This window comes from Arctopsyche grandis, chromosome 3 (genome assembly GCF_051622035.1).
Source record: "Arctopsyche grandis isolate Sample6627 chromosome 3, ASM5162203v2, whole genome shotgun sequence".
NCBI lineage: Eukaryota > Metazoa > Arthropoda > Insecta > Trichoptera > Hydropsychidae > Arctopsyche > Arctopsyche grandis.
Window position 1 is genome coordinate 2,258,332 of NC_135357.1, and position 27,704 is coordinate 2,286,035.

General features: G+C 34.3%; 4 protein-coding genes across 5 annotated transcripts in view; 2 read left to right on the plus strand and 2 right to left on the minus strand.

Moving 5' to 3' along the window:
* Window positions 1-27,704, plus strand: part of LOC143910016 (uncharacterized) — a 358,729-nt gene that overhangs the window by 279,718 nt on the left and 51,307 nt on the right. The gene's annotated exons all lie outside the window — the stretch shown is intronic.
* On the plus strand, window positions 1,453-19,860 carry Rim2 (replication in mitochondria 2). 2 transcript variants are annotated; one of them, XM_077428353.1, is made up of 8 exons: window positions 1,470-1,711; window positions 7,414-7,546; window positions 7,810-7,868; window positions 9,204-9,382; window positions 9,720-9,832; window positions 11,070-11,313; window positions 13,625-13,727; window positions 13,807-14,119. In XM_077428353.1, exons 1-8 carry the CDS (start codon window positions 1,671-1,673, stop codon window positions 13,925-13,927), a joined length of 993 nt encoding a protein of 330 aa, XP_077284479.1. In that variant the 5' UTR covers window positions 1,470-1,670; the 3' UTR covers window positions 13,928-14,119. The 2 variants fall into 2 exon arrangements, with proteins under 2 accessions (XP_077284481.1, XP_077284479.1); XM_077428355.1 differs by lacking the exons at window positions 13,625-13,727; window positions 13,807-14,119 and adding an exon at window positions 19,559-19,860 and having other exon boundaries at window positions 1,453-1,711; window positions 7,414-7,582.
* On the minus strand, window positions 19,423-22,320 carry LOC143910020 (guided entry of tail-anchored proteins factor 1). The gene is made up of 3 exons (XM_077428357.1): window positions 22,133-22,320; window positions 19,684-22,054; window positions 19,423-19,627 (listed from the first exon to the last, which is right to left on the minus strand). The coding sequence occupies exons 1-2, from the start codon at window positions 22,256-22,258 to the stop codon at window positions 21,599-21,601; spliced, it is 582 nt and encodes a 193-aa protein (XP_077284483.1). The 5' UTR covers window positions 22,259-22,320; the 3' UTR covers window positions 19,423-19,627; window positions 19,684-21,598.
* Window positions 22,269-27,046, minus strand: LOC143923132 (uncharacterized). The gene is made up of 4 exons (XM_077446655.1): window positions 26,923-27,046; window positions 24,763-24,956; window positions 24,025-24,705; window positions 22,269-22,322 (listed from the first exon to the last, which is right to left on the minus strand). The coding sequence occupies exons 1-4, from the start codon at window positions 27,044-27,046 to the stop codon at window positions 22,269-22,271; spliced, it is 1,053 nt and encodes a 350-aa protein (XP_077302781.1).

Here is a 27,704-nt window from a genome sequence, read left to right on the forward strand (position 1 = left end):
GTAAATGCGCATGCGCGAATGGAGTATGAATACGTCCATATAATGTACTATAGGGGATGAACGAATGAGACGACTGGCATGTTAATGCACGTGTTTTATTTATGACAGCTGAAGGCAGAGTGAGGTAGCTAACTCCGAACACAATCGAGTTGGTCCCCACTCGCAGGAAGGTGACCAAACTCGACCATGTCGTATAGCGAGCCGCCACAGTACCAAAGAATACTATCCGCACTTGCATGACACCTGCAGGATACGGGTCGTGCTGGATAGGTATGAACAGACCTTTATCTGGTCGAAGCGCAACTGTTGCATTCACTCAATATATATATTGATATACAGTGGCGGACTGGCCATACAAGCGAACATGCCCGATGTGGGCCCCACTGTTAGAAAATATGGGCCCTCAGTAAAATTAAATAAATTTTTAACTATTTCAGTGTAAAAATGTACTCAGTTTGATGGTCGATTTTTGGGAAAAAAATTTCTTTTCTCGCGCTTTCTTCGCTTTTACATAATATTTTTTTAAAAATAAGCTTATTTTTTTTCATATTTTAAAACTCAATAAGGTGTATGCAAAGAATATTTTCCATTTTTATTCCGATATAAACAAGATTTATTGAAAATTTTTCAATTTGACCAATCTTTGCCTAAGAAAAAGCTGAAATGACGTCCCCGATTGTTTTTTACCGAAAGTAAAAGCCGCTTTTATGCCGCATTCTATTTACCTAGGACAAGGATTAAAACGAAATATACAATGTAATTTATGGATCTAATTTGCTTTTGCCATTTTTCTTGTACCTAAATTTGTTAATTCCCATTTTTTTAAATTCTATTTATTTTTTGCCCTTGATTTTTAGCGTGATGGAAATAAGAAAATTTTGTTATATGGGGGGGGGGGGGGACAAATTGTTTTAACCCTGGTTGGGCCCCCTTTGACTTCTGACTTCAGTCCCAGTCCGCCACTGTTGATATATATTGTCGCATTCACTCAATATATATATATATATATATATATATATATATATATATATATCGAAGAAAGGAACGGCAGCAAAATTAAGGTTTCAGGTGTACATCCCTCTTAATGAATGTATTTTTCCATCTTTTTCATTATTGCTAAAATGTATTGCTCACAATCTAAATGCCAAGCCACCATCTAAAATACTCGGCAGTTAGGGATTTCCATCGAGAAAAGGCATAGCGGGTAGAGTTCTTGTTTATTTTTTACATACTCAAAAAATAACGCCTATCGGCGAATTTCAGGCTCATGGGATTGTTGGCAAAACGCCGATCGGCGTTGGTCAGCATTTAAAGGGCTAAGCAAAAAGTTGGCGGGCAGACGAAAGACGACGATGACAGTTGGGATGTTCGAGGAGGGGGAGGAGGAGGAGAAGGAGAAGGGGGAGAGGGGGGGGGAGAGAGCCAGGAGCCACAGTTGTGGGATGCCTGAGTGTAGACGAGAATCGCGCGTAAATAAGCGGTGGCGAGTGTGACGGTGTCGACGGTGGCCCAGCTGTCGGCTGCCCGACTCTTCGGCTGTCCGAGATACCACCCCATCACACCATCACACCAACACTCCACTCCAAACTTTTCAACTTCTCCATCTTCCATTGGCCATCTTAGTTTAGACTTAGTTTTAGTTTCGGTGGTGTGCTTTGGTCGACGTCGACATGTCGCAGCGTGACACCGCCATACATCTCCTCGCCGGCGGGTCAGTATAAATATTGCATATCGCATATCGCATATCGCTCATTGCTCACTGCTCACTGCTCACTTCCAACACACCACTCGCTACCACTCTTCGTGATAATGTGTGCAATATTATTCTCAACATGCGTGTGAGTGCGTGTGTGTGTGTGTGGCGCTCTCGCCCTTCACCCCCGTGTTTACATAATTGTGCGCGTTTGTGCAATTTATTGCGCAGTTCGCGAACACAACACGCGCCCTCTCCGTGTTTTCGAACGCACTATTTCACTCCACTTTACTGCAGTCTTTAGTCTTTACTCCACTACTCCGATGCTCCATTCTTCATTACTATTCACACTATTCACTATCTATGGATGTACAATGAATGTGAACTTGGTGATTATGTGTGTACGATCGTCACGCACACCACGTTCACCGACTCACCCTTCATCCCGAATGATCGCATCTGAAATTAATCGAACCGACTTCTTTTGTTTTATTTTTTCTCATTTTTTTTTCTTTTATTTATCACGATCACGAGTGGAAATCAGGGTTGCCAACTTGTTCTGAGAAAAAACTCAAATATCACAATATTCTCCACTCACATAACTTTTAAAGTCGGATTAAACTTCGATTCAACTGACTGAAAGCCTCTTAAATAATAAAATAGATTTTCAGATTCATTTTTTTATTCTTTTTGATATTGATCTCTATGTAAATAGACATCAATAAACAAACATTTTTTAGCAAAAAGATTAATAAAAATAGTCTTCAGATGATGTATGCCGAACTAGGGATTGCAATACCGGTAAATCAGTGAAATTTCGCCACCGATAAATTTTTTAATTTACCGTAAACTATTTTATTGTGAATTAATAAGTACATATGCAGGCATATTATTGCATAATATACTATTAAAAATCGATGCTAATGGTGTGTTGTGGATAAGGTTGTCTGTAATTTGTTTATTTTCAATATTAAATGTGGAAATTTAAAATTGATAAATTCACTGGCAACACAGATCAAACAAAATCGTTATAAATGCGATCAGACGGTTGCTTCTTTCAATTATGATCGAAATTTTCAAATGGCCCAAACTTTAAATAAATAAACATAATTGGTTAAAAATAAAAATGACATTATTCACCCGAGTATTACTTTTCATTATTTACTATTCAATCTAGATTATCGTTTTTAGGAAAAGTTATAAATACGGTTATCAATTCATGAAAAACAATCATTTACCAGTAAATACCGGTATACCGGTAGTAGAAATAATAATTTACCGTTTACCGGTTAATGAAATTTGACGGTAAATTGCAATCCCTATCCCGAACACATCCGTTGTGATTTTATGGGTAACCAGAACGTTGCGCGCTTACTATAATCGCGCTAGATCGTTGTGCGCTTACTAAAATCGTGCCAGATCGTTGTGCGCTTGGTATAAACATCACGCCAACACGATTACAACAACAACACAACAAATAAACAATACGTGATTCGGGTTTTTTTTATGTTGACGTTTGTAGTTTTGCATCAAACGATCGAGCGCCATTTCATGCAAGCGCGCAAAGATCATGTAACCATAAAATCATGCGCCACAGGCGATTTTTTTTCTTCCAATATCTGTAGTGTTAATTTTGATAAACCAGATAAACCGCACCTCTAGAAAATCAAAAAGATGTGCGAATTATCATATACGATAAAATAAAATAAAAAAGCGTTTTAAAAGTAGTTTGGTATTTTGGTTGGTAGCTTCCACAAAGACTCCAGGACATTTTGATGTCGAACTGAGATCCTAGACAGAAACTTGCATTCCGAGATGATCCTTAACACTGATTGAAATTCAATTTATATATTTCCATCAGATAATAAATAACAGAACATCCAACATGAGACGAAAAGTTGTTGCTAATATCACTTGGTACATATTTAAACTTAAAATACAATAATAATGTGTTCAAAAAACTCCACATTGCAATTTTACAAAATTACTTTTTGTTTGTATTATTTTATTTTTGACTCTACAGTATTCAGATTATAGTTTGATAAATGAAATAAATTTTTACCTACATTTCAGTTAAATGACAATTTGTGTAAAATAAAATGGGACAAAAATTCCAATCAAATCTGGAAGTTTTATAATTTATTTATGTAATAATACTTGGGTAAGCCGCATGGCCGATGGATCCGAAAGAATGTTAGATTGTCATAATACAAAATAGTTAAACATGATATTCAAAAAAAAAAGGAAATACTTCAATTAAAAAATAAATTAAATGATATAAAAATACCAGTTTCTAAAATATATATAAATTTTAGAAAAATTTGCGACAATAATTGAATCTAGTTGATTTTTGAATACATTTTGTGATAGCTTGCCATACAGATTTTTTTTTTATTTATCAGTATCAATTTGTATATGTATACATATATGAAAAATCATGATAACATTATTTTTTTGATCATTGTTTTTTGTTTACTTACAGGTAAATTTCAAGAATGTTAATAAAATCTACATATTTCTTTAAACCATATCCAAAACTAAGTCATGTTTCTCTAATAATATGTTATTTTCTATAATTTTTTAAAACTTATTTGATCAATGATATGTACATAAATCCTACATTAGTCCAACATTCCTTGGATTCGAACTTTTTACATGACAAATAATTAATTTTGTAATGTATATAGAAAATTATCTATAAAACAACGAATACATACGCTATGCTGATTGATAACCGAAAAACACTTGTAAATCATCATTTTAAGAAAATTAACAATCAATTGATAAGGAGGCGTTATTCACTTTCTCATGTATTATCATGTCATATATTATATGTCCAGTTATTTTTATTATCAGTACATTAATTTTGTACACATTGTTATTTAGAATCATTTTGGGTACATTCAGTATTTAATCTGATGCTTTATCCGTATTCTATTTTACGAATCATTTTTATAAACTAATTAATGGGTGTCTGTATCATTAAATTGATCATTTTTCCTTCAATTTTTATGTGATCTTGACCTTTTGTGCAAGATTTACATATTTTGGCCTTAAAACATGGCAAAAATGGGAAATTTTGCAATATGTAAATACAAGCATGCAAGTTTGTATAATTATAAGTTTGTTTTGAATGCTATTGCATAGTATTGATCAGTTGAATTATACAGTGCTAAATTAGTCCTCGTATGCAGTTATATGCATTATTTACGGTTTGTTCAGAATCAGAAGGTTATATTTGTTCCGATATATTTATCTGACATGCGAGCATCGTTTGTAGTCACATCGAGTATCGGGTATCTACTTTTGAGTATTGGGATCAATCAAATTTCAAAAACAAAAATCTTTATCAATGGTATACATTCCCGAAAGTCTTTTATGAAACTTCATTTGTATAGAAACCAAAATTTTGTATAGAAAATATCGATAGATGAAAACTAGCACGCCTGATCTATGCTAGGCCAAAATCACCCCCTGGAATCTTTTCGATGATTTATTTTAGCCAGCAGCATAGCTTGGACGTTAAGCTTCTGCTTACCGTCAAGAAGGTGCCGGGTTCAATTCCTGAATGAAAATGAATTTTTCAGAGTATGCTGTTGGTCAGACCTGGACTTGTGACTCCAGGTTGATCGTTTCCTATCAGAGTTTGCCAATTTTCTCTGATTTCATTGTTGAAACGGTTCCCGGAAAAAAAAATTGGCTAAAAATCCTTCCTACCTACTATGTCACCATTATTTGAAATTTGATTGATGTACAATAAAAATTTATGTACAATTCATAGATGTCTCGTTAATTTGCGAGTTTTTTCAGTGTCTCGCAATTCAACGACTTATAATAAAAATGCTGCATTTGTATTTGTAATTGGCCAGGAAGGCGCATTGGGATTTACCTGTAAGGCCTTCCTGGTATATATGTAAAATAAAAATAATAATAAAATAATTTCCCTTGTATTGACAGTGATTCATATATTTGAAGAAATGTAGGAAAACTTGTCGAAATAATAAGATCGTATGAATTAACAATGATATGAAGAAACACCCTTCCCAGCTGTAAATCCTGAAGAAGTGCATGGCGTACGATTCGATGTGTTTTCACCCTAAGGGGTGTCACGAGGTTCATTCTTTCAGCCTTCATTCTATCTTTTATATATTAAATTATAAAATAAAAAAAACTGATCGTCTTTGAACTTAAAAACACTTTATATTCAACTTAATTTTTCTACTTGAAGTAATAATACTGACTTAAATATTATAATTTACGAGGAATCCAGGAAGTTGACCGTCAAATGTCAACTACTCGTGATTAAAACACGTCAAACGATATACTGTCGTCGGTACAAATGGTTTCTTGGAATTGTATTTTAGTATAATATTCCTGAAATGTGACTTCAAACGAAATATTTAGTATAAATTCAATGAAAATATTAAAAGCAACCCAGGCATATATGGTGCGAAGAGCAATAACTTATACTGTGCGGACATGAAAAATCTCAGACAATGTGCAATAATACAAATTAACTTATAAAAAGGTTTAGTTTCGTTACATGTCTTAGTTTGTCATTTAAGTTTATGGCTATTTTAAAAATTTCAATTAGGAAATTTTACATTTTTTAACTTTGTTCTGGTTGTATGCAAACAGAATCAATTATCTTTTTTGTTTTTGTATTCAATAAATCATGCGCACTCGTCCTACAGATCGCTCCAATGCGACGAGTGTACTATACAGATCAAGAAATATCATTTGTATAAATACATAATTATTATATATTTTTACATTAAACACGGTCAAACATTTACTTTGTAAGCATTTATACAAGGCAAATAGATCAACATCTATGGAGAAATTTGAACATTTTTAAAACCAGCGAAACATCAAGATGCTGAATAACTCAAAGTTTGCGAGAGAGATAGGGAAACGGATGCCGATTTTGCAGGAACCGTTTCAATGAAAATCAGATAAATTGGCAAACTCTGATCGACCTGGAGTCACAAACCAAGGTCTGGCCAGCAGCAACCAGTGGGACTCGAACCCGTGACCACTTTATTCGAAAGCATTATATGCTAACCATGCTGTTCTTTTTTTTTCTTTTTTTTTTTGTAATGTAATCTCCACTAAATTATGTATTATATATGAAGTATGGGGTAGAAAATTTGAAAAGGTTGTGGCTATTTGCAGGTACTATGTCGGCAAATTATTGGCTATTTGCAGGTACTATATCTGCGACAGGCGCAAATCGTTCTGCGCATGCGCGTGAACTGTCACTGTCAGCGTGTTTACTGTTAAAATTTTGTTTTAAACCTCTTAAAATTTAGTTCGAACTCGTAAAGTGACGTTGAGTAAAAAATATAATCCAAATTAGTTAATATTATTAATTGTTAGAAAATTATTATCATATACAACGTATAATACTTGCATACAAGTACAAGCCGCGAACTAGCTAAATGATATAAATCTATTATAATAACGTGCGAAATTTATTTGCCTCATGTATAATGAACGATTGATTAAACAAGTCTAGCATACATTAAATGCAAGAAATAATAATCGGATTATAAGTTCACGCGCATGCGCAGAAGGCTTTGCGCCTGTCGCAGATATAGTACCTACAAATAGCCAATAATTCGCAGATATAGTGCCTGCAAATAGCCACAACCATTTAAAAATGTAACTGAAAACTTTGTGCCGCTATCATTGAATTAACGGACCCATTTGACGATTAGTGTTGCAGGAACTGCCGGAGCTGTGGTGACATGTCCCTTGGAAGTGGTCAAGACTCGGCTGCAGTCGTCGCGGGGCGTCGGCGGCCCCAACGCGAGACCGTCTCCGATTCGAGTGACTCCTTCTGCCGCTCAGGTCAGGCACTTCTGCACGCGTGCGCCTTGCCCGCAGGTCCTACTATCATCATCACGTTTCTCTGAAAGTTCCTTGTCACTCCTTCGCGTGAACGGACCTACTCATGCAATCGTTTATTTGTTGTTTGCCGCGGTCTGACTTTGAGATATAATTGTATTTCATTGCCGAGCGATTATCCTCAATTATCGTGTGTGTGTGTGTGTGTTTGTGCTGATGTTAGCTAACTTGTGAATGGAAATAAACGTAGATTGTTTTGTTTTCAGGTATCGAATACGGGCCGCAGCGACATGAGACCTCGTGTCAGCCTTATACAATGTATAAGGTAAATTTATTTATTTCCATGTACTTATATAAATATATGTATACTTAAGTTGTAACTATTCTATTCGTTATCAATTTTCATGTGTTAACACGAATGTGACACAATATGTTGGGCCGTCTGTCGGAATATGAACGACGATACTTTATGCTGAAATCTTTAAATGTTACATATTTGATATCAATTAGCAGATATATATATGTTATGATATGTACTCGGCGTATGACGACGCATTGCCTTTGAATTTTCATGTGTGAAATGAACTATAAATACCATTGAATCACAATAGTCAAATAAAATCAATCCATGTACATATATTATTATTGCAAAATGATTATTTACAGGTATATTTATTTATTTATTTATAGTAGTTTTGGACCTAATGCGCCACAATAGCCTACATTTGATTATGAAAAACAGAAAAATAAAAATGCAAAAGCAGAAAAACATGATAAATTGAAAAAATAAAAATAAAAAAACAAAACAAAAGAAAAATAATACATAAGAAAAATAATAAATGTACAAAAGTGTAAAAATCAAAAATGAAATTCAAAAATCACATTCTTAGTTTCATATTAAACAAAATAAATATAGTACATAAAAATGTACATAAGGAGAAAGAAAAAGAAATAAAAAGTAACATAAAATAAAACAATCTAATATATATATAAATAAAAATAAAATCACAGCGAGGCCCAAATGGAAGAGAGTAGATCAAGATTCCACTCATACATCACATTCAAATTAAGAAAATAATTATGAGCGCAGGTTACCAGATAATCATGTTAAAATAATATCCGATAATCTACGCGCACCAAGGTGGAAAATATCACATTCAGGGACGGCAGCAATGATTTCATTGAGAAGTCGAATAGCTCTTGGAATAGGAGCCCTTCGAAAAAGAACTGTGCGAGCAGCAGGTACAGCCATCAAATGATGATGTCTACCACGCACATAATTATTAGGGACATAAAGTCCCAACTGTTCCAGCAACAACGGGCATGACGTATTACCACGCTGTAGCTGGAGAACGAAACGAATTAACGAGAAGTTTCTCCAAAGTTCAAGGGAATTATACCCAAGCATGCCCAAAAGGAAAGGAGTAGGATAGAGATATGGGTAGTACCCATACTCTTTCTTATAAAGAAATGCTTTTTGCACGTATATATATATCTGCCAGTAGTGAAAGTATGTATGTATTGTCGTTGTTATTCCAACAGACGGTGCAAAATGTCATATAATCGTACAATTGGTTCATGAACTCTGAAGAGTAATAATATTTGATTGATTCGTGTGTTGATTATCATAACTGAATGGTGATTAATTTCCTCTTTGCAGACATATAGTAGAAACGGAAGGTCCCCGAGCCCTATTTAAGGGTCTCGGCCCCAACTTAGTAGGCGTGGCCCCATCTCGTGCTATATACTTCTGTACATATTCCCGAGCCAAGGCACTGGCAAATCAGCATTTGCAGCCGGATACTCCGGTTGTTCATCTAACTGCTGCCAGTGCGGCCGGTAATATGGTTTTTATACTCTCTTTTCTTTTAATATTGTGCATTAATCATATACTTTTATATATTTATCAATTGTATCATTGCTTTAGTGTTGTAATTCGGACAGGTGCAAATTTTTTCTTTTTATATTATTTTTGCGTTCGACTTTCATCCTCAGTCAAAGTGAAATATTATGCATCAGTGACTTTTTCATTAAATTTTATTGTTCATATGTTGATAATGCTCAGTCAAATAGTTTTGTCTTCTGAGTTCATTCAAAGAATATATATATATATGTATATACTTTTAGCTTAATGTATGATAGATTTTATGTTATATTTGGAAAATTTTTGTTTTAGGTTTTGTCGCATGCACGACGACTAATCCAATATGGTTTGTCAAAACGAGGCTACAGCTCGACGGGCAAACGGTGACGGCGGCTCAATGTATCAAACGAATATATGCACAATCGGTATACATTGTTGATTCACAAACAGGCTGTTTATTTTGAAAATGGAATTAGTAGCTAAAGACTACTTAATTTGGCAGTTTCATAACCGATATGGGCCGACTAGCTGCATTTGAAGTGATGAATAATATTGAACCCACTAGCATTTCAAATAGAAGTGTAGATATTTATTTATTTATTTTACATATATACCAGGAAGGCCTTACATGTAAATCCCAATGCGCCTTCCTGGCCAATTACAATGCAGCATTTTTATATAAGTCACTGAATTACGAGACACTGAAAAACTCGCAAATCAATGAGACATCTATCAAATTGTACACACACTTATTTATTGCACATTAATCAATCACATAGGTGACATATTGTATATAGGAAGGATTTTAGCCATTTTTTTCCGGGAACCGTTTCAACAATGAAATCAGAGAAAATTGGCTCTCTGATAAGAAACGATCAACCTGAAGTCACAAATCCAGGTCTGACCAACAGCTTACTCTGAAAGATTCATTTTCACTCGAGGCCCGGCCCTGGGATCGAACCCGGCGCCTATCGATGCTAAGCAGAAGCTAAAATAATATGTATATCTATATATATAAAATTGAATGTCTGTTTGTCTGTCTGTCTCATATAGGCTCCTAAACTACTCAACCGATTACGATGAAACTTTCAGGATTTGTTGTATGCATGTCCGGGAAGCTTACTGTGAAAAAAAAACCTCTTAATAATAATATTCGTCATTACGATTTTACCGACGCGAAAGTTTGAAGCGCCATTGTATAGTCAAGGGAATGTGTTCGTTGGTAACCACGTTATCAGTTGGTTTATGACGACACGGCGTTGAAGGGACGTTAGTAGAGCTCCAACCATCACTTGAAACGGGAACGGGAATATTCTAATAAATACAAAATTGTATCATTCATAAATGTACCAATAATACTCGAGTCTTTTGATATAGTACTAAAAATTCGCAGATATAGTACCTGCAAATAGCCACAACCAATTATATATCAGATTACTGATAAATTTTTCCTTCTTTTACTTGACCACTTTTGGAATTATAAAGTGGCCAAATAATTTGTTGCCATTTATAATGTATTTTTGTACCAGGAATTCATCGATAAAGAAAGCACGTGTGCTTCGGTGAATGAAATTGAGAGACTGAATTATTCCACTTTCAAAATTGACGGCTCAAATATGAATTGTAAATGGTTGAATTAATAATAATCGTTTTGTTTTTTAGGGAATTTTAGGTTTTTACAAAGGTATAAGTGCCTCGTATATGGGCATTAGCGAAACGGTGGTGCATTTTGTGCTGTACGAAGGTGTAAAAGCGAGACTGATGGAGGCGAGTCGACGTAGAGCGATTGCGAACGGCGACTCCTCAGCGCACAATCCTGACAGAAAGCAACCCAAAGACTTTTTAGAGTTCATGGCGGCCGGAGCATTCTCTAAAACTGTGGCGTCATGCATAGCATATCCTCATGGTAATTAAACACAGACAAAGTTGTTGTTAAGGGCGATAGAAGTAAAAATATCACGTTACACAACAAGTCCAGCCGATTCGATATGTCATTTTGGCCTGCTTATATTCAATTAAGTTCATATGTTTTTTTTTTTTTGTGTTTAAAATAAAGATAGATACTCAAGGAAGCTCTCAACAAATTTTTGTACAGTCAAAATAATGACGAAATATAAAAAAAGTGATGATTTTTTGATAAGACCGCTTCCGTCATACAAATGGCTATTGTGGCTATTGTGTATACCATTACTAACAATTCAATAAATTGGGTTACATGCAGAGAAATGTTATAATAATAGAAGTGGCTGTAGGCATTATATTGTTGTCAAGTGACGATTGTCCACAGACAATCGTAAGTAATTTTAGCATCAGTCGTATTTGATGCTTGGTGGTCGACGTATGTATGTCCGATAAAAACTTCTCTGGGCAAGTGCATCGTTAAAAATTGCACGATGCATTCAAAAACACACAATAAACAAAGTGGGATACATTTTTATACGTAAATTGATCATTTAACCGTTGGCCAGCGGCCGTCTTCTATGGAAGCTTTGCGCGACAAGTCCGTAGCGCGGCTGTTTTTCATAGAATTTCTGAACATTGCACGGGATTTTGAGCCTTATATGCGCCTATTTCAACTGTTTTAAGGTTCAAAATTGGTTGAATATATTACTGAGAGTTGAATGCCATCTATTCAATTTGCTGAAAATGAATATATACCTGTCAAAATTAGTGGTTTTGTGGAACCATACTGAAACCTCGTTTATGTGACGTCACGTCTTCATACAATTATGAAGAATGATTATTTGACAATTAATCCAAAACTACGAGGTATATTATGTATTTTATTGTTTAAAATAATACTTTATGTGTTCATTAAAATATCTGGTTACTTGAGTAAATATTAAAATCTGTATTTAAGGTCGAAAACTCGATTGCCAAATTCGCGAAAAAGGTGCCGCGTACGGTTTTTACGGTTTGTTCGCTGTATTTATTGCCGTGGGCAAAGGGTTAAGTAACACATTATTCAATTAACATCATATATGAAAGTTTTCATGAAAGACTCGGCTTTCGGCAATAGCATACGCGTATAATATTGCGTAGTTATGGAAACGGTACGCTTGTTATTGAAACAAGAAATGTATTCAAAAGGGCGCTTCTATTATTATAACATTTCTCTGGTTACATGTCAATTTTTAGTGTATTTTTTAATACCTCTATTTTTTTATATTTTGACATGTGACCGATGTAGAGCAGTGCTACTCAAACTTTTTCAGTTGTCGGACCAGCATATATTTTTCAGTAATTCTCACGGAGCAGCATCATATTTTTAAATAAAAAAGTAAAAAAAATAACAAGTAGTAAAATTTATTTTATTGAATTCAAAGAAGTACAATATCTATAAATCATAAATGTACTAAGACAAAGATGAAAAATGAAAATGTAAAAAAAAACTAATGAGACATGAGCTTGTTTGTTATTAGATAAATACGAGTGTAAATACTAGTACGAGCTTTTAGCTCGCAATTTTACCGATTTAAAATTCAGCACACTTCCAATTTACCTTTTTAAACGAAAACAAAAAATATTGTGGCCAGAACAATATCCCAATAAACATGTTTCAATAGAAAATATTCAATATAAAATAGTATTAACAGTGGAAAAAAATCCCAAGTGACAATACGTACTTTTGATTTAAACTGGACGACTACTTAGAGAGATTTGAAAGCTGAAAAGTACTACAAATAAAAGATAAAATACCCGACTATAGAATGCAATATTCCTTTTGAACAGGAAATTGACAGATTTTGAGACATCGACCGAACAACACCAAGATATAGAAAAATCGCGCGATTTACAAAACACATGTATATCTCCGAATCCCGAGCCAATCAACATTTTTTATTACCAGATTCGTGTTCACTGGGCATAGATCTATAAAAAAAGTCATATTTCGTCTGTGAACCAATAAAAAAGTCGTCATTTGTAGTCGTTTATAATCCGCGCCTATATCTTGGCATAGTATCCCGAATAATCTCGAGTTTATAGGGCTTGTCTTTATCATTTATTATACATATATAATGGATGAGATGATGCAACGTTATCATAAGATTATGTTTTAATTTTTTATTTACTTCTTTGTGCACAGACCAGTACTGGTTTGAGTAGCACTGATCTAGAGCGACCAGTTATCCTGTTACTGGTTCACATTTGACTAGTAATCACCGAGCCTATTATTCATGCTCATATATTGAATGTTTGTGAAATTTTCATTGCAGAAGTAGCTCGTACCAGACTGAGAGAAGAAGGCAATAAATATAGGTCATTTTGGCAAACACTTCACACTGTTTGGATCGAAGAAGGTCACAGAGGGGTGTACAGGTATACATAAATCATAAAAATGCCGATATTTCAAATTGATTATATATACATCGAATGTTAACTGTTTCGAATTTGACAGGGGCTTGGGCACGCAGCTGGTGCGGCAGATACCCAACACGGCAATCATGATGTCGACGTACGAGGCCGTCGTCTACATGCTCACGGCGTATTTCAACTCGTCGTTCTACGACAGCACCTAGCACAACGGTTCCGTTCTACCGTTGGAAACAACGCTTCTGCCGCCGTCGGAGATGTAAGACGTACAATCCGACGATCCACAGGCAAAATTAAACCTTTTTTATACGAAGCAAATCAAGTACAAGACATGTAGTTCTTAATCAGCACGTTTATTATTTTTTTTTTTTGTAAATTATGGCCTTTATATATATATAAATATAAATATGTATTTTTTTTTTTTCTGTATCAGGTATTATAAATAAGTTGTACATATTTCACAGTGAATGCTAAAATTTTGCCTTGTTCATACTAAAGTGAGATGATATTTTCTAAGTTGTACGTTTTTAGAGCATTTGTTGTTCGTTGACGATGTGTACAATGTCAACTTTGTCGCCGATGAAGTAATGTATGATATAAATGTTTTTGTAATTTCGTGATAACACACTTGAAAACCAATGTTGAAATATTTTATTAATGGTTTGATCTACCTGAACTGTCAAGTAAGCAATCTTATTATAGATCGAGTCTACTTTTACGAACTCGAGTCGTGTGTTCAAGTCTACAATTTGGCCTTTCTAGCTGTCTTGGTATATATAACGGTCTCATTTTATTGATCGTGACATGTCAGTGGTGTATTATTTTGCTAGTTTACGCTAGATAGCATTTTTTAAGTAAGCCATTTGACGGACCTGAATGTACATAGATCTGTCAAATACCCGACACTATATATTGAGTCCACCAATTTCATGATATCGGTTGTTAACCCTTTGCCGGCGGCAATAAATATAGCGAACAAGCCCTGTACGCGGCGGCATCTTTTTCGCGAATTTGGCAATCGAGTTTTCGACCTTAAATACAGATTTTAATATTTACTCAAGTAACCAGATATGTTAATGAACACATAAAGTATTATTTTAAACAATAAAATACATAATATACCTCGTAGTTTTGGATTAATTGTCAAATAATCATTCTTCATAAATGTATGAAGACGTGACGTCACATAAGCGAGGTTTCAGTATGGTTCCACAAAACCACTCATTTTGACTGGTATATATTCATTTTAAGCAAATTGAATAGATGGCATTCAACTCTCAGTAGTATATTCAACCAATTTTGAACCTTAAAACAGTTGAAATAGGCGCATATAAGGCTCAAAATCCCGTGCAATGTTCAGAAATTCTATGGAAGACAGCCGCGCCCAAAGCTTCCATAGAAGACGGCCGCGGGCAAACGGTTAAATTATGTCTACGGTTACCAAATGGATCTAATGTTTGGAGTAATCTATGTTTAGGTATGGATGTAATCTGTGGGTTGGCATTCAACTCTCAGTAATATATTCAACCAATTTTGAACCTTAAAACAGAAATAGGCGCATATAAGGCTCAAAATCCCGTGCAAAGTTCAGAAATTCTATAGAAGACGGCCACGGGCAAACGGTTAAGTTGCACGATTTTAGATCTCTTCATTAATTTGAACCAATGTACTCGAGCAGCTGTATGTTTATGTCTGCAATTAGGCCTTCCCAGCTGTCTTATGATGGCTTAAAAAAGACTTGTGCATATCCAATGATGAATTTATATGTATATGTTACTTCAATTGCGATGGAGTTTATTGATGTATATGTATATGAGGCGCTCTGTGAAAAAGTGGTTTTTTTATATGCCATTTTTCCATTGATTGTGTCTTTTTGTTTTGAAATGTTAGTTTTTAAATCATTTGTTATTTTCTTTTGATGTTTGGTATACTATTGGCTTAACGTTTAATGTTTTTCTTTGGAACAATCGTTCCAAATCGTTTATTTATTGTATAAACGGATTAAAAATGATTATTTTTGTTATATACATACGTACATATAGACGGCCGTCGATCGTTACCATTGAAATATCACTATTTTATTCGCACAACTATTCCGCCGCGAGAGAAGTCTATTAATAATGTTAGTAAATTTTATGCCATTGTTTTTTTGTTTATTATTGGTGGGTGAATTTTATGTTTTCAAAATAATGAAAGGCTGTGATTCAATCGACGTCAAGTAGTGAATTTTTTCGCTGTAAAGTGAAGCCATATGCAAATAAGTAGTTATAGTCCGTACCGCAGTAGTGAGCAACCTTTTTAATTCCGTAACCGAGAATCGTGTCAATTTTCAAGCTTTAAAATTGCTTTTTGAGCAGATGCACTGGTCAAGACAGTGTTTATCGATGAAATAAAATATATTCTTCTCATTGCACAATTTATATACATATTAATATATTCCAATTTTGTATGTTGTTTTTTTTTTTTTAATTTAAATTATATAATAGATTGCCAATTTTAAGATCTTCCAAGTCTTTTAGATTTTGATGCACTGTCCGCTAAACTTTGTCACCGTCTGGTTAAAATGTATATTATATAAGCTTCGACAATCTATTCTTAAAAGTAAGCGACGATTGTCGCTTTTTTGGTGCCGTAGTGTATGTTTTTTGTATCGCTGTAAATTTAAGAGGTTGCCAAAAATATTGCACAAAATGAAATGCATATTATTGCGAGTGAATTTGATTTGTACATTATTGATTCTTTTTTTAGAGTTTGTAAGTGAGAGAGGAAACAATCTGGTCGAGTGTAATGTGACTAGTCTAAAAAAAAATGAGAAAGATTTAAAGAAATGGCTTATTAATTCATTTAAAAATAAAGATATGTGAAACATAATAGGATGCCAATTTTTATTATTATTTTTATGTGTGTTTGTTCATTGTAAATGATTTAGTTCAACTGTATTGAGTATTTATAATGATGTTAGAGGCTGCTTAAGTTTGAATAGATTCCTATATTTATAGTTAGCGTTGAGATTAGTCATTTTTTTCCAATAAAAATTTATAAAAAATGTTTTATCGAACGGTTGACAATCGGTTTATTTTCTGTGATTTTGGGTTCTGTCCAAACGGTTCCGTAAAACATTTCTATTTATTATTATTATTGTAAAGTTTAAAACATGCAAACATAGAGGCCTTATCGTACGTCGCTTGTGAATTTTTAAAAAGCCTTCACCGATAGACATCGAAAACAATAATTATGTATAGATAATAAAAATTGAATCTTGAATCGATCTTTTTCATTGCAACCTAACCTAACCTACCCGAGCCTCGTTTACAATACGCTAGCAGGTCGACTGTAATATAAATGACCTATTTTGACTTGGGTCAAAGCTAACACATAACTTCAACAGCGGAAAACACGAGTCACATTTCAAAGTTACAAAATAAGAACCTTGCAACATTACCGAGTACCTTTTGATGGTGTTCCTGTTCACCATTAACTGATACTAATATATTAATTTACCATTAACACATTCAGCCAGGCGCATGATTTCATACATTTGCCCATGTGGTGGCACCCAATTAAGCGTGACGGCATTAAATCACTTTATATAATGAGTTGTCGCTAAATCTTAAGAATTTTATAGGAATTTTAGTGTTGGGGTGCTCAATGAAGTGGAACCGTAAAATTATAGCACTAACCGAGTGGCCACCGGTGGTACACGCCGGGTTGAACGTGCTATTAATCAGTGTCTATGTATTATTTTAATTTAAATAGCTAACAACTATCACACATCCAATGACTTCCGTTTCCCCTACCCTCCCCGGAATCATGATACATTATGTCAGACTTAAAATGAGACAACTCTACTTTCAAATTTATATATGTGCAAATCCAAAATTTGGTTTCGTCGAAGAAAAATTCGTCAATTTTTTAAAAATAATAGATATAATCCATCAATGTATACACATATTTTTGTGTAGTATCAAAATAATTATTAAAACAAATTTACGTGAAAGTCTAATTACACTGAGCAACAAAATATCACGTTTTTGAGTTACCAGAGCGGAGACTAACCAATCGTTACTAAGTTTGACCCACTGAATTCGAATATGATATTGATTTTTGTTGGTGAGTGATCGTTTACGAGATATGAGCGTTTAAAAAAATGCGCGGTTTTTACAGTTTTTTGGCTTTTGCGGTCTTTAACTCAAAATTTAGGATTGTTACGCTCAAAGTGAGTATTGAAATCAGTGCCGTCTCGCTTGCACCCAAAATATTACGCGTTGCAACCATATACACAACGAAAGCATTTTAATTTGCAATTACCGCTTGAGTTAGTATGTTTAGATAAAAAAAAATATATTGAGATAGAAAACCAATCCTTATAAACGTGGTGAAATAAAAAATTTGCCAAATAAATGAAAAATAGCACGGAAAAAAAATCCGTAAAAAAATATATATTTTTGACTTAAAATTCGCTAGACAATTAATTAGAAGTATTTTAAAGCAATGAAATATAACAATTAATAGGAAAAAATATCTGACTATTGATTTCAATACTCACTTTGAGCGTAACAATCCTAAATTTTGAGTTAAAGACCGCAAAAGCCAAAAAACTGTAAAAATCGCGCATTTTTTTAAACGATCACCCACCAACAAAAATCAATATCATATTCGAATTCAGTGGGTCAAACTTAGTAAAGATTGGCTAGTCTCCGCTCTGGTATTTTTTTTGTTGCTCAGTGTTATCTAACGAAATATTACATGACTCATTCCACTTTCATAATAACCGGAACATACATAATATGTAGTTAGGAACATGAAAAGTGTGTTTAAAAATTAATTGTTGAATTTAATCATCTCAGTTGCCATATATTTATCTACACTGCTAATTTGGTGCAAAAGCTTCTTATTTTCATTTATTTGTTTATAAAATTCTAAACATGAAATATTTTTGTAATTATATACTACGCTTAAAATACCCCGGACAGTGAAAATTTTCAACGTACTTCAATCTTTAGTGCACTGTCCGCTGATCATAGAAAATATTCTAATATGTAAAAGTATACAATCAGTGCTGCCAGATTGCCTCGCCTCTCCATCGGTTCGGTGATTACTAGAGTACGGATAGCCAAGGTGCCGCTTATTGTTCAATTGCTGTAAATGCTTTGTAAAAAAAGGTTCGGCAAACCTTTAACAATGCATTTACAACATTTGAACAATAAACGGCACCTTGGTTATCCGGGCTCTAGTGATTACTAGTCAAATGTGAACCGGTCGCTCTAGATCGGTCACACGTGATCACCTGTCACACTAAAACTGGTCACACCCGAAAATTAGTCACGAAAAAACTGGTCACACCCAAAATTTAAAAATTGGACGAATTTTTGGGTGTGACCAGTTTTTTCGTGACCAATTTTCGGGTGTGACCCAAACCTGGACATTTTAATTGTACCCCCTCCCACCCCCCCACCATGTACCATCCAAAATCTTATTTGTTTCTATGCTTCTATGAATCTTTTTTACATTTTACAAAATATTTGGGCGCTGTGGCCTTTTATGAAATATATATAAAATATAAAATAAAAACAAGAATTAAAGAAGGTACATCGGCACAGATATTACAAGAATGATAAAAAAAAAATACCTCGTAAAAACATAAACTTAACAAATTACATTTAAGATCCTTCCATTTATTAACTAGTATTTCCTTTTTTTTCAGTTTATTTTAATATTTAATGAAATCAATTATATATCGCCAAATAAGATTGAGAAAAACCTTGATTTTTTCAATCTCGCTTTGTAATCATGGATGTGGATCTACGAGAGATTGAGATTCATGCATTTTTTTGTAGTTTCGTAACTGCGAGGGCTCGGTATTTCTGAACAATGAGAGGTCAATAAGCAGTTATCTAAAACCGGGACTTTTGGACGCCGGGATCAGAGGTGTGAAACCGGGACAATCCCGGAAAACCGGTACAACTGGCCGCCCTACATAAGTAGTATGCCTTTTTCTCAGCAAGGAATAACATTATTGCATCAGTTGATTGTGTGAAGGCAATTCAACGTAAGCTATGTGCTTGCTCAATTAGGTTTAATATAAATTAATGTATACAGTTGAATACAACTTGTTATGAGTTTTGATGGAGAATAAATGAATTTAAATCTAATTTTGTACTCATTTTCTAACCCCAAGCAGTCAACTGTGGCGGCTCGCTTTACGACATGGTCGAGTTCATGGTCACCTTCCTGCGAGTGGGGACCAACTCGACTGTGTTCAGAGTAGCTACCTCACTCTGCCTTCAGCTGTCATAAATAAAGCACGTCCATCAACGGTTCGGTGATTACTGGTCACAAATTACTCGTCACAAAGTCACTAAAATCTCTATAACGGAACATCTGGCAGCCGAAAAGTCCATCATACTAACGATAACTATCATAGTAACGAGAACTTGAGTGCCAAATATTGTGTATTCGCGATTTTCATGGCAAAAATTGTCTTTGTGACCACCCCAATGTGACCAATAGTCCAATTACCGCATCAACATGCCAGTCGTCTCATTCGTTCATCCCCCATACAACTATTAAAACAAGATTAAACCAATTACTGTAATAAATGTTATAGAAAAACCTGCCCGACAAACTGTCAGTTATGAAGACATGGTAAATTGAAATCGCAGCTTTAATATTTCGGATATTATATATATTTTTTTTATTTGATTTTTAAATGCTTTTTATTAGTACGAAATTATGTTCACAATACATCTTATATTTATTTTAATAGCTACTGATCTACTGATCGTTTTCTATTTTACAATTTAGTTTAATTTGGTTAGTAATCATAGTATTATATTATTCTAATGTTAATCTACAGCATAATAGGAAAAAGAGCTCAAAAATCTATTTACAATCCTTATAAATTAGACATTTTGTGGTAATCACCGAGACTCTTCACAAGTGTGTTAGTGTATGGTTATTAGTGAATCTGTCATAGAATCTACTGGTTAGTTTGTTAGTAATGTCTGTAACAAACGGAATATTATATATGGCATGCAGTTTTTTCAAGTTAGTATATATGGGTGTATTATAAATTATTTTAGGGATTTATTTTGTATTACTTGGAGCTTGGAAAGATTAGTATTCGAAGCGTTATTCCATACAGGTGAAGCATAAGTTTATAATGGTAATATGAGCGCACGATATAATTTTATTTTATTTTGAGTTGATAAATATTGGATATATTGAGGGTATACCCCACATCGCCTTGCATTTCGCTGCCTCAATGTGAGGTGCCCATCTCATTCTTTTATCGAACGTTACTCCTAAATATTTTATTACTGACTGCCATTTCAGACTTTCTCCAGAGGGGATTTTCAGATCTGAACGTGGCTTATGCTTTCTAACACTAAAGAATATAGCGTCTGTTTTGGTTTGATTAATTTGAATTTTCCACTTAGTGAAGTTTTCAGCCATTTTTTTAATTGAAAATTCAAGATTTTTAAGAAGTGTCTGGTTTTTTGCTACTTGTGAAGCAAGCAGTATCATCAGCATATTGGATATTATATAAAAACAGTAAACCAGACCAGCTGATTAAGTATTGTATATTTTTATTAAAAATAAATAACATCACAATTGTTGGCCGTCATATAGCCATTGCATCATCGAGGACACAAAAGGTTCTTGATAATATTACAGAGTTTTCATTTTAAACATAAAAAAAACTAAGCAGCTAATAAAAGTGCATCTGCCAACAACTGTAACGTTTCCTTCATCAAGTTTACAATATACAATATAAAAATCAAAATTTTCTACCATTCCATTCAACCTCAAAAACACAATAAATTAAATACATAACATATAAAATTTAAAAAAATTGATCAATATTCAACGGGTTATCATTCGGGTGTACTGTTTTTCTTCACTTCGTTGATCTTTGATATTGCTTTCACGACAGTGTTGCAGGAAAGCCTCGAAATTAAGACCCAAGCGTGCGGGGCGATGGCATGGGGCACTCCACTCGGATAGCTGAACAAGCTCTCGAAAGGGAACAAATTTTGCTTCAGTACTATTAGTGGTTCTCTTCGAAAGTATATGACCGAGACCAGCATCAGCACGGCTAACGCCGCTTGCACGCTATACTGTATGGCATATTTGAGCTTGACGTTTCTCTCCAACCTCACTTGCACCAGCGACTTGAGCTGGTCCACCAATTTGTTGAATTTCCTTTGGAGTTTGGAGTGTGCGGCGAAATCATCCTTGATAGAGAGAGCTTGTTGTTGAGATCTGATTTTGAGCATTTCATCTCTCAGCGGTCTCTCTTCAGGCAGGGGTCTACATAATATGTACCACAGCTGGAATAGAGCGAATGAAATGATTGATATTCAGTTTTTGTATGGAGGTGTTGGTATGTTTTTAGGTTAGGTTGTTACTGGTTTGAGGACGTGGTCAAGTGTGGCGCTGAGTAGGGCTAGAATGAAGAAGTGGAGACACAGAAGCCAGTTGGGCTCCATAAGCGCCCCAATCAAAGGGGATTCCGCCCCCTCGTGTAATGTCATCGAGGGATGTTTATGATTGAGATGATTTGACGTTTAATCTGGTCTTAACGCGTGCCATTACCGCCTTGTTCGTGATTATCACACATTTATTTTTCGACTTTCAATTAGTTTTACTTTATTGTTTTTATTGTTCCACATCCAAAGATTTATCTCAAAAAATGACAAAGATTTATTTTTAATTTACTTTTTAAATTGAATATATATTTGATTTTCTATAACTTTTTATACATTTTGTATAAATTAAGCGTAAAATAACGAACATATAGTACTCAATATATAAAATGAAGTAAAACGAAAACGAATATTTATAAGTATAATTTTACTTATTATAGGTAGATTTGATTTAACCCTTTCGCGGGCGAATTATTTCTAGTTGATTTTTACAAATTTCATTTCGATAGTATTACTAAAAAATACATATTTAAGGCAAATATGGAAAAAAAATTAATTAACATGTTTTAAACATAGAAAAAAAAAGTGGGAAGTATACTTTATGCATTTTAAGATAAAATCATATATATTTAAAATTAAAAGAGTAAATAAACAAACAAAAGATGAAATTCAAAAAAAAATAATAATAATATCCAAAAAAACATTATTTTGAAAAGTTCAAAAAAAATTTAAAAAAAAAATGGTACATCGAACACCATTTCCTGTTCATATAAATAAACAAGCAAAAAAATAACAACAAAACAATTCTAATAATAAACATTATTTATTATGAAATAATTTAAAACACGGTGATACACATAAAGGAACCCTTACAACCACTACAAATATATTTTGATCTTTTCTCTTTATTATAAAGATTACAATATCTACATATTCTATACTTCGAACCCTTTATTAGAAAGTGGGTTCCCACTCCCTCCACTTCTTCACTTAGATCCGTGGGAAGATGTATTCCCACCAATGAAAATCGTAAGAATATGGAACAATTCAATAATAATGTATAGTACATATAATAAAACAAAGTGCAAGGAACATAAATCGATTTTTAAAATTCTTATATAGTTAAAAAACAAGATTTTACGTTGAAAAAACTGGTATTTATTCAGCTGTCAAACCCTCGCGCGCGCCGCTTACCATAAACACGGACGAATTATGATTATGTTACAATCGATACAGAAAGAATCTATTGCAACGTGTTGGTGGGGATTTCCGCTAAATGTCATTGCTTTTAAAAATTCTCATATGTACACCCACCGGCTTTTTGAAGCAAATTAAGTCACTGGGAAACCGTATTCCCACGGCCCGCGAAAGGGTTAAATATAAAATAATACTGCAACGTAGAGAATGGCTACGTCCACACTACCGATATCTACACCCGATATTTTCGAATTTTCCATATCCAGTTCCCATATTGCAACTTGTGTTTGCTATTTAGGAACTGGTTATGGAAAAATTGGTAAATATCGGGTGTAGATATCGGTAGTGTGGACGTAGCCATTAGGTGAGAGGCGCTCGTGGACCGATGGTTTACTAGCGCAGATCACCTGATCTCTCGTTCCCGCCAAAATGGCCTCTACGTATGAATGAGCCGTATGTAACGGCCAATAGGATCGCCCGATTCATCGACCAATAGTTTGTTGAGCTCAACATGTATAAATACGGGGCGCTCTCGAACTGGAAGGCATTCGGACCGGGAGCGTCGACGAGAGCAGACGAATAAACCGCTTCTCAAAATACAACGCCTATCGGCGTTCTTCAGGCCCATGGACTTGTCGGCAAAGCGCCGATCGGCGTTGGTCCTGTATATACTGCACCAATCCGAGCTCTTGATTTAGCAACGCATTTACAATATTATCATATTCATTGTTATCAATTGCATTGTTGATCTTGTTATAGGCCAATTGGCAATGTCCCTTGAACAAGTACATATTCCCAACTGTTATATTTACGTTACGGGAATGTTCAAAAACATCTTGAACATTTACTCCCCTCCTCAAGAAATGTTTGGTGCTGCCATCATATACACGGTTTACATACCTTTGATAGTCTGGCAACAAGTTGTCCAACTTATTAAAGTCATCCATGCGAAAACTTTTCCCCGCGAAAGGACATATCACATTATCGGCGAAATCGTAATCTTCATAAAAGTGATAAAACCCTCGCAGCAATGTGAAAACCGACGAGGTGTTTTGGGTCTTGGGTAGAGCTGAAAGGTTATCGAAACCACAATTCCAATCGTCCACATACAAATCAAACTTTTTATCGCGTTGTAACTCTTTAATCGGAATTAAAATGCGTGGACAAGTTTGTTGCAAATAGAATATTATCAAGAGCACCAGAGCGTAACTGGATACTGATCCTATGCTTAAGTTTTTGTTCCAATATTTGATGAATTGAAAGAGAGGTTTCAATCTTGGATCGGAAGCGATTAAAAAATAAATTAGCTGGCTGTTGTAGATTTCAGTGCGGTTTTTGAAACTCACGTCACAATTGGTCTGCGTTGGTACGTGCAAAAATTTTACTATAGGGAAAATTGAACTTGGTAAGCAAACTACACGTTTGAAAATTCGTTTGTGTTTTCGAAGAATATTTTTCGTATCGTTTACTAAGTGGCTGTGCAGATCATTGTTGTGTTTTGTTGATAAATGTTTCATCTGCGTTGACTCAACTGATATGAAGCAATCCACATCACTGTCTTCAAAGGCTAGACCAGTAATTGCAGAACCGTAAGGTTCGATTTTACAATCTGTAAATATAAAAAAAAACAAATGCGGGATATGATTCATTATGATAATAATTTTTTTTTATTTCCAATTTCTCTCTTTAATATTTTTTTTTTCAAAAATAAGCTTATTTTTTTCATATTTCATAACTCAATAAGGTGTAAAAAGCTGAAATGACGTCCCTGGCTACATACGATAGTTTGAGATTTGGTAAAAGTTAAAGTTTCATCTAGAGGTAGGATAGTCACAGTGCTATCCATTGTTTGGCAAACCTTTAACAATGCATTTACAACCTTTGAACAATACACGGCCCCCTCAGGCTCCGGTGACTAGTTTCATCGAACATTCGATAGCTGTAAGAAATATGCATTTTCAACAGGATATTCATGCTCGGAAGGCAAATATCTATCGATAAAGTTTCATTTCATGGATTATTTATATTATCTAAAGCGGGCTCTTCACTCGCCCGTGAAAATCGCGCCGCGACTCAATGAGTGTGGTGACATCTTTTTACTAATTTTTACTAACCCCTTAGTGCCAGTGGCGTAGCTAGAAATTTTGGGCCCTGATGCAAAAATTTCTCCCCCCTTCCTGGCCAGTTTGTTCGCTCCTGATTTTATTTCTTCGTATGAATTTCGTCATTTACTAACATTCACATATATACGATTCAACACCAAAGTGGTTTCGTCTAAACTTTAAAGTAAGATTTCGTTTCTGCGAAGTTCTCCGCCAAAAACGGGGATCGCGTCGCTAACCGGTATTCGACAGCTCGGCGACGAAGGAATCACGTTTTCACCATGTGTGTGAGTCGAAATGTGAGTGTGTGCGTTTCGCTTCGTCGTCGTGACGCGTCCCTTCGTCACGGAATAAAACACGGGGGACGCTGCGAGGCGTGAACTCGAACGCGCGAAACGCACACACTCACATTTCGACTCACATACACGGTGTTCGCGGCCGCGCTCGGTGCGAGTGAAGAGCCCGCTTAATATATAATTTCGAAAGAGACTTTGTATATGTATATATATATATATATATATATATATATATATATATATATATATATATATATATATATACATATATATCTAACATTGGTTGGTTGGTTGGAAACAACACATTCGAGTTATTTTTATTTCGATTCAAAGGCGCTGATTCGTTTTTTTTCGATTCAAAGGATTCGAAGTCCCCGGGGGGGCTCTGGGGGCGAAGGCACCGCCGGATTCTGGTATACATATAATTTCGAAAGAGACTTAGTATATATGTTTGTTTGTTCGTGACGGTCAATTTAATAAAGAAAACAAATGAATATTCAAATAAATTTATATAAGATAAAACTATTCAAATAAATTAAAAAAAATGTTTACTATTAGATTAGTCATGTTTAAGCGGTTTATATTACAAATACCGAGCGAAGCCAGGTAAAACCACTAGTATTATATAAATATAATCTAAAATTGAGTTTATTTTTAAGTCGGTCACAATCACTTTTGACTTTTCTAAGAGGAAAAAATCCCACTTCCGGTTTATTAAATTTGATGATTTTTGTTTTGTTTTCATTACATTGATACAAGGCTTGAATTTTTTCGTGAAGAGCATACATATTTAAAGGGTAAAAAAAATAGTGGAATTTAAATCGAACAATCTATGTTTGTATATGACCATACCTATGTTTGTACATAAACACCTATGGGTAGGTACCATTTCCTGTAAACTTAAAAAATTAACAAAAACTGACGTCGTATCGATTAGCATTTCAGTAACCGATACTATGTTTCAGTTTGATGGGACTAACAGTGTTCAAAAAATCCTCAAAATACACAGCCACAAACAATGTACTAACACACAGAAACGCAGATGTTTTCTAGACCATGAAAACGAGATCAGTGATCGATTCCGAGTTCAAATCTGTCAAAATCTTGAATTCAAATTCCCGCATGATCACAAAACTTCTACATATTATTACTACGTAGATTAAATAAAAAAAGTTACCAGGAAATATGTTCCTCAGGCAGTTGTGTAAATCTGAATACAGATTTTGTATGTCTTGATATTTTGCAGGTGTTATTTCTACTTTATTTATTAATTCCATTAGTTGCTCCTCAAACGTGATCATTTTCCAGTGATTTAATTTAAATAATTAACATCCAAATGCTCTCGAAATTATCCGAAATTAATGATATTTGCTGTAAAGAAAAATTAAACACAATCCATTCACGTGCAAATGCTATGTACATATTTATTTATTTTATATATTATATAACTTTGTATCTACAGATATGTAGTTTCGTTTAAATCAGTTATGGATCATCAGAATTCAGTGCAGATAATGGTATTAAACAGATTAAAATTTGGTAATTAGTTTAATATACCGGTAGATAGAAAGTCAAATACATGTACCCATGAACATAAGACAAGAAGACAACACAAACTCACCCAGAAAGTCCTCTAAGATACTAAATTTACAGTAGTATATTGTATAATTTGTATGTACGTATGTAGATATCACTAGATATGTAGTATATCTACAATTATAGTACATAATACATATTGATAAACTCATATAAATTATCTTGTGTGATAAGACCTTAATTGAGAAATGTATATATGTGTGTACACACATGTGTATATGTAATTCATTTTTCAGTTCTCACTTTTGAATGGAGCATGAATTAAGAAGATCTTCAACATTTCGGATCCACTGAGCAGTGCCGGTTTTAGGGGGGAGGCTAGGTCGGGCGGCGCCCGAGGGCGCCAAATAAGTTAGGGCGTCA

Coding starts and splice junctions, on each gene's coding strand:
- LOC143910020 (XM_077428357.1), bottom strand. CDS start 22,258: ATGACATTACACGAGGGGGCGGAATCCCCTTTGATTGGGGCGCTTATG. Junction 22,055..22,132: donor TTGACCACGTCCTCAAACCA/GTAACAACCTAA, acceptor GCTCTATTCCAG/CTGTGGTACATATTATGTAG.
- LOC143923132 (XM_077446655.1), bottom strand. CDS start 27,046: ATGATCACGTTTGAGGAGCAACTAATGGAATTAATAAATAAAGTAGAA. Junction 24,957..26,922: donor CCTGAGGAACATATTTCCTG/GTAACTTTTTTT, acceptor TTATATTTACAG/ATTGTAAAATCGAACCTTAC. Junction 22,323..24,024: donor TAAATCAAGAGCTCGGATTG/GTGCAGTATATA, acceptor ATCACGAACAAG/GCGGTAATGGCACGCGTTAA.
- Rim2 (XM_077428353.1), top strand. CDS start 1,671: ATGTCGCAGCGTGACACCGCCATACATCTCCTCGCCGGCGG. Junction 7,869..9,203: donor AGCCTTATACAATGTATAAG/GTAAATTTATTT, acceptor TCCTCTTTGCAG/ACATATAGTAGAAACGGAAG. Junction 11,314..13,624: donor ATGCATAGCATATCCTCATG/GTAATTAAACAC, acceptor TTTTCATTGCAG/AAGTAGCTCGTACCAGACTG.